Below are 7,577 nucleotides of genomic sequence, written 5' to 3' on the forward strand. Positions count from 1 at the left end.
AGAAAATGTACATATGAAACACCATCTTTATTTCAATGTTGATTTATTTAGATTAACGTCATTTTCATTTCCTTTAAGAATCATGTCGAAGTTATTTTCCTCGTCTTTATTTTTCATACATCTTTACTTTTAAAAATTAACCTTTAGCAACGAAACACTTAACAGTAAGAAAAACTAAAACAAAAAACTATACACATATGTCCTAGGATCAATCTAGTCGATCATGTAAGTAACCAAAGTATCAAATTTGGAAGACTAGCGGTGTTTGCAAAATTTCGAAGTAAACAAATTAGCACGTTCGGTGAGACCCTTTATGTCTAGTTTTTTGGTCGTTTTAAAACCTTTTTTGCTTTAGTTCTGCATACAATCTTTTCTCAAATTTTGTTGCATGAGATTGAGAAGGGATAGGGTGGCCAAAAATAACGAACCAATACCAAAAAGGAAGTACGTTAGAAGAATGGTTAATCCACCAAATAACAATGTAAAACAACATCCCCATTCGACAGAAAAAACACGACCGCGACGACGGTAACCGAAGTGATTCCCTCTACAATGGGTACGACGGACATACCATCGAACGCTCAAAGTGGACCAATATTATCCCCCGTCCGAACGCAGGGTCTGCCAATGACCCAAGACTAGTAGGGACTAGTAGTTTTAGGCCTTACGCGTCTGGACTTACATTGTCAATGAATGGTCCCCAACAACCAATCAGTTCAAGATCCACAGACTCAAACTTTCAATAAGAATGGTGGTGTTGATTGACAAAAATTCAAAATAAATTTAATAAATATAAAGGTTCAAGCTCCCACGAGACTAAGTTTGATGGTAAACCTAAATCTTTCAAGAAAGGGGTCCATTAAATTTCAACCATTTAAAGACAAAGCAATGACAAAAAGCACATTCACTACTATAATTGTGAAAATTGGGTGATTATGCCTCAGATTGCTTGTACCATAAAGGAAAGGAGAAGGCTCGAGACAATTCTTGATGAAGAATCAAAGATAGTCCAAGATGATTCAGATGATTACATTGTAGTTTTCATGGTAGCAATGTCTAAAAATCAACATGAGGCAAGATCATGGTTCCTAGATATAATAGGTTGCTCAAATCATGTGACAAGCCACAAAAATTTGTTGGTTAAGTTTGATATCACAAAAAAGAGCAAGATGAAATTGTCAGATAATAGAACCTATAGACTGAATGAAGTAGTAATATGGTAATTAGAAGGAATTATTAAATATCTGCAATCATTGAAAATACGTTGTCTTTACTAGGAATGGATTGCAATCTACTAAGTGTGATTTGAAAGCAGTTTAGTTTACTACAACAACAACAACAAAATTCAAGTTTGATAAAAGTCAATGTTCCAGTGTGATTTGAATATTGACAGTTTTGAATGTTGACAATCAGCTCAGATAAATAGTTGGATTTACCAACATACAACTTCAAAACAACGGTGTAAGAATCATGTTTGATGAAATCAAAATGTGCATATAATTGAATGGTATGAAAATACTTGATTATCTCTTCCATAATCTTATTTGTGTTTAATTTAATTTTCTATTTCAATGCTCTTTGATTTATGAGTAATTCTACCCAAACTTCTCGTGGCGAATAAATAAGAACTCTTTGAAAAGCAAGGAGGATAAAATTATCCTCCTTAATGTATGTGGAGCTTTCCCGAACTCCATAAAAGCTCATAGCTAGTTCAACCTTAGTGATTTTATAGTACACAATATTGCAAAATGATTATGATTTGTCATCTACTCACCTTTGTTCAACTATATTATGATGTTTGGGAAAAGAAACATCATAATATAGTACTTGACAACCCCAAGCTTACTTTATTATGGAGTGAAGAATGCAAGGAGTTCATTCATAAATCATCATAATTATACACTAGAGTACTACTGAAGTATATCAAGATTTTGCAGATGCTCAATTTTTTTCATGCATGAAACTGTAACCCTAGTCTTCAGCAACGAGTCTTGACAACCCGGCCTGTGAATATCGAAGAAATAAATAAATCACCAAAAATTTACTATGACAGTCTTCATGCATATCTTCTGTTTTTATCTGATGATCTTCATGCAGATCTTCCAATAGACACTGAATGGCAAATAGAAAACAATCACATTCATTGTGTAAAAGGAGGTGCCAATGTTGAAAAGACTATCTTTTTTCTTGTGTATGTTCAACAGAACTTTATTGGTGTTAAGATATGATTTATTTAAACTGAATAGGCTAACCTTATCACTGAACTAGTTTCCTGCTTCACCTTCCAAGTTTGAACCTTTTTGTGGTTTACCATCCAAAACTAGTCTATAGACGTAAAATGCCGCTACCACACCACTGCAAATGCCAAACAAAATTGTTATTATACATCGAAATATTAATACCAAGTAATGTGAAAGATCAAAGCATTGGACCAAAGAATGTGAATGGACCAAATGACTTTTGATTTTCAATGTGCATTTCTACAGGTTAAATAGAAACCTAATGCTAGCTGAGTTTTCATTTTGAGTCTTTTGCAGAATCCATGGTTGTTTTATAAGCTTACAGGAAACACAATTATTCAAATTCTGAATTTCCCATTAGCAATTATTTGACAGTCCAAATGTAATGTCAAGCAGGACATCACTGATTGTAACACTAATAAAGTCTGATTTTAATTCAATATTGAAGTTTGACTTAAACATTAAACAACTGGTTTCAATTTGTGTGGAAGTTTGACTTAAACATGAAACAACAGCAAGTGGCTGAGATTATCGATAAGGGTTTGTATGGGTAAACGCTGGAGTAATAAAAACTCTAAAATGAAGATAAAATGTAAATAAAACAATAATGAAGTTTCAAGAACCTGATCAAGGCAGTGAAATAAGTTGATCCCTGGGAAAATGAAACAAGAACATGTAGTTATCAGAAGTTTGAAACATATAGCAGTTTTATGAGCGTGAAAAATAGAATTGTTTCAACAAATGTTTAATACAAACTATCTCTTACTCTGCCAACTGAGCTAATCTCCCGCAGAAACAAGATACTTGCTATAGCTGCAAGCCCAACAAGTAATTTAAAATCAGATTTGCGATGGATACATATGCATGATTGAAAAAAGAGAACTACTAATCAATTGTTTGATGTTTTAAATATCAGAGAGACATGTTAAGTATCATTTGAATGTAAAAATTGAACTGTTTTTACTCTAGTTATAATATATCTGATCACATTTTATTGAGTATTTAAACTTTTGTTAACAAAAGACAAATTAAAGCAGGCAAACAGCACCAATAGTACAAAAAGCAGAATTTAAATCCTAAAATATGCAATATTTTTGTGAAACAAGTACAAGTCAGCATTATACGGTTGAAGTTCAGTAGGACTAATTGCCATCCCAATCCCTTTGGCAATCTCAAATCAAACCTTTGGTAATCTCAAATCAAACCTTTGGCATTCTCAATCCCCCATTCATTCCCTCTTTGTTCCCGACCAGACACTGTTTGTGGGTCTGTTTTAAGTCTTGTATTTTTTAAATTTCTGTCTGTTCCTCTCTCAATTGGAGAGCTGAAATTTCTGTCTGTGTTTCAGTCTCTAAAATTTAGAATCTTGGGTGGGTCTGGGCCGTTCTCATTCCCTCTTCCAGTCACTTCATGGGCCACCTGTCATGGTGGTGCCATAGGCCGCAGTGGCATATGGCAGATTTTTGCCCTTCTACCATTGCCAACACACTGCTGTGGGCGGACTCTCAACCTCATCTAAGTTAAGACGTTGCTGCCTTGTGACTTATGAGTTTGTATGGAACCTATTTAAGACCAATTAATTTTTTGTGGTAACTCAAAGGTGGTCAGGATTTAGGGTTTAAGGTTTGTTGTAATCCATAGGTGGTCATATATGATTTTGCATTTCATTAGGGTCATTCAATTCCCTGATTTAAAGGGTCTGTTTGGTTGGTGGGAGGGGTTCCGTTGAACCAAACCGACCCTAAATGTTCTCTCTCGACTTCCAATCCTAGGTAGGTGATTTCATTTAAGACACAAAATTCGTTAAAAAAATAAACTTAGCATTTTTATTAATTATAAAGCATACAAACTTACCTGTTTGGCCCTTCAAAGCTAGAGAAGAGGGCTGTCCTTTTTTATATGATTTCAGACTTGAAATGCTTAGAGCCAACAGACCACCGCCTAAAATCACCCCAAACCTTATTGCTGCAATGCTTCCTGTTACCATAAAGGAAAGGAAGCCACCCAGAGATAGTAGCAAACCTGCAAAATAATAAATATTAAAAGTTGCTATTTGGGAGGGTTAAAGGGCAACAAGAACTTTCCAGCCAGCTTAATAAAACCATATCATTAATATTTCTATATTCACTAAATCATTTAATGAGATGACATCTATACAACACAGATATTGAGGCCAATGAGCCAGTCCTATTACGGTAGTCAAAACCGAAATCCTACTTATGATTGGTAATGTGAGCAAAAAAACATAAAGCGTCTGATACATCATAACACAGATTATAAGATCTTTCCTGAAATGCAAAATCAGACGCATTCACACTCTCTCTAACATAATATAAATGACAACAACAACAACATTTAAATCATCACAAAAAATTATTTAAAACTTGCATTGAAAATGCATAACAAGGTAATATACATCTCATAATTAACAGATTCACAACTTTAGCTAAAGAAACAAGTTAACAAGTTAACAACCAAAAGAGTACAATCCAACAATGAGTATTGCAATTTTAACTATCCAGGGCCCTATTAATCAATCCAACATCCAGAAAGGCACTAACTAACAACATCAGTCCTTGAAAGAGCCAGTGTTACCAATTTGCCATATGGCATGGCAGATTCTGTGTCAGTCACCATAGGCGACCATAACGCCATATCAATACGGTAGATTTTTGGCTGGCAGCCATAATCTATCATCTGCAACCGATAACATCGATAAGGACTTTATTAGATGATAACTTTCATCAATAAATCAATATAACTCCTCATCAATAAATGCATCTTAACAGTTTCTGCTCTATGGTAGACAACATATCATTCATAAAACAAATATCCTAGGTTGTTAATCTCAGATAGCGGCGCGTAGTGCCGGACCTCCCAAATGCTATAGCGGCATAGCGGATAGCGGGATGACCGCTATTGTGAGCTTTTAAAAATCAAGCTAAATATTTAATATGAAAACATAAATACTAAAATAGGTTCCAACAACATACATAAATACTAAAAATAGATTCCAGCAACATTCATAATGACTTGAAAACAAAAGTTGCAACATACATAAACCAAAAGGTGCAACATACATAAACTAAACATAATGACTCAAATTAGGAAGGTACTCAAAATGTCTAAATCAAATTCTAAATGTAAACAAAATGACTAAATCACATCCGCCTCATCTTCACTTCTAAGTTCCACCACATTAATATCATCTTGCTCATCACTTGATTCAATTTCAAACACTTCTTCTTCTACCTCCAACTCCTCATCTCCATTAGATACTAATGTAGCAAGTCTATGCCTAGTAACTCTTGTTGGTTCATGCCTATTTACTAATGTAGCAAGTTTATGCCTAGATACTAATGGAACGTTGAAACTAGGGCAGAACGGAACGGCTGCTGGCTTCTGTTTTTCAGTGAAGAAAGAGAATATTTATGACCTAATGCTCACTTTTAGCTTTTATAGTAGTTAAATAAAAGGGAAAAATACAAATTTTCCCTTAAAAAATTCAAAGTTACAGTTCTGACCGTATCTTCACAATAGCGGTCTGAATAGCGCTACAGAACCGCTATTGCGCCGCTATTCCACCGCTACGGCACATGAAATCGCGGCCGCTATTTCCGCTATTTCAGATAGCGGTAAACAGTCCAATAGCGTTGCCGCGAGGGCCTCAACCGCTACGCTATACCGCTATAGCGCGCTATTGACAACCTAGCAAATATCCATTCAAAACATATTCACCACATAACACTTATAATCACATACCATAGGGAATCCCAACATAAAAGTCCCTCACTCCCGAAACATTGCTAAGATCATCCTCCGGCGAAGTAAAAGTCTCCACAATCTCCTTCACGTCGGGCGAACTCTCCGTCGCAGAAGAGAAATACTCTTTCCCTTCCTCAGCAACTTCCTTCGCCACAACACTCAAATCATTTTTCGCCTTATCCGCATGTATCTTCAACTGCTCCGAAGTATCCTTCAAAATAACAACCGCCTTCTTGGAGTACAACTCATAAGCCTCCTGAGAAACCCCTTGCACCTTCAATGCTTGTTCCTTGAATGTTTCCAGAGCCTGCTTCCACGCTTCCTGTGATTCTGATTCCTCCTCGGAACCAACGGAACCAACATCAACATCAACATTATCATTCCCCTTTTCTACTTCAACTTCGCCATGATCCTACACAGTTCACAATCCACATCACAAATTCAAATTCAAATTCAACAACAAGATTGAATGATTATAACTAATAATAAGGCGCAATGCATCCCTAAATGAAGTTTGTTTTGGATTTACCGAGTCGTGTGGCGGCGCGGAGAAAGTGACGGTTAAGGGTTTGCGTTGATTGAGAGCGTAACGGGGGAGGGAGAGTTTGAAAGTGCGGCTATTGAGTAAAGGGTGAAACCTTGGAGAATGGAGAGAGGGACGGGTGTGGTTGAGTTTAGGGTTTAAGACAGAAACTGAATCCATTGTGAAACTCATGGAGGCCATTGAAAGGGGCGAAGGTAACAAGAATTTTGGTGAGGGTTGGAAGAAGGAGTAAGAATCAAAAAAAATAATGGAAACTGAAATGAAAGAAGGGTTTATGAAATGAAGTGATGTGGGTGTGGTTTGGAAAATGCAAGGGAAGTTTGGAATAATCGGTGGCTTTTTCACGTGTTGGGTTTTTATTTATGAATTTATTTTATTTTATTTTATTTTATTGTTGTAAACGAGAGGAGGCGGAGTCGGCAGCATCCAAACAAAAAAAAAATGGATGCAAATAAGGTCAATATACTTGTGGTTTGGACACGCACTAGGGAAAGGTTCATATCGTTTTCTCATGAAAAATCAAGGGGTTCTACTAGCACTGACATTGGTGCCTACTCTTTCTCGAGGTTTAGACGTATTGAAATAATAGTTGAGCGTTCTCCTAAGTATTCTAGTAATGAGAAAGTTGTTGCATTTTGTGCAATGTGATATCTACACTTATGTGAGTTATTAAATTCTCAAATTGTTGAATTCATGACTTATATTTCAAATGTTTAAAGTGATTTATATTTGTTTTTAAGGAAGTTTTCATGTTTAGTAGTGACACGATAGGTGCTCCATTATTTAATTTGTGCATGATTGGTAAATACGATGAACATTATCATAATAGTTAAGGAAGACCGACTCACAGTAGGCTCTGAGTCATAAGATTTTAATTAAGGTTGTGACTTAAACGGGACATTTAATCGTAGAAGATTTTAGAGAGAAAAATAGAGTTGAGATGGCACATAATGAATAAGGATGAGCAATATTTGCCAAGATTTACAAAAGTTACTACAACATTGCCTAAGGATCGTGTTGTCTCTTAT

At 35.7% G+C, this 7,577-nt stretch overlaps 1 protein-coding gene across 1 annotated transcript; it reads right to left on the reverse strand.

The window, feature by feature from the left end:
* Positions 1–1,858: 1,858 nt before the first annotated feature.
* LOC131625794 (protein FATTY ACID EXPORT 3, chloroplastic) lies at positions 1,859–6,882 on the reverse strand. The gene is made up of 7 exons (XM_058896625.1): positions 6,535–6,882; positions 6,003–6,417; positions 4,095–4,262; positions 3,007–3,053; positions 2,864–2,892; positions 2,253–2,355; positions 1,859–2,112 (listed from the first exon to the last, which is right to left on the reverse strand). Exons 1-6 carry the CDS (start codon positions 6,727–6,729, stop codon positions 2,265–2,267), a joined length of 945 nt encoding a protein of 314 aa, XP_058752608.1. The 5' UTR covers positions 6,730–6,882; the 3' UTR covers positions 1,859–2,112; positions 2,253–2,264.
* Between the last annotated feature and the right edge of the window lie 695 nt (positions 6,883–7,577).

Source organism: Vicia villosa, unplaced genomic scaffold (genome assembly GCF_029867415.1).
Source record: "Vicia villosa cultivar HV-30 ecotype Madison, WI unplaced genomic scaffold, Vvil1.0 ctg.000236F_1_1_3, whole genome shotgun sequence".
In the NCBI taxonomy this organism is placed as follows: Eukaryota; Viridiplantae; Streptophyta; class Magnoliopsida; order Fabales; family Fabaceae; genus Vicia; species Vicia villosa.

What these genes read in the sequence shown, in the direction of transcription:
- LOC131625794 (XM_058896625.1), bottom strand. Translation starts at nt 6,729, where the DNA reads ATGGCCTCCATGAGTTTCACAATGGATTCAGTTTCTGTCTTAAACCCT. An exon ending in TTATGTTGGGATTCCCTATG is followed by an intron (nt 4,263 to 6,002) that starts GTATGTGATTAT and finishes ATTATTTTGCAG; the next exon opens with GTTTGCTACTATCTCTGGGT. An exon ending in TATTTCACTGCCTTGATCAG is followed by an intron (nt 2,356 to 2,863) that starts GTTCTTGAAACT and finishes TGGCATTTGCAG; the next exon opens with TGGTGTGGTAGCGGCATTTT.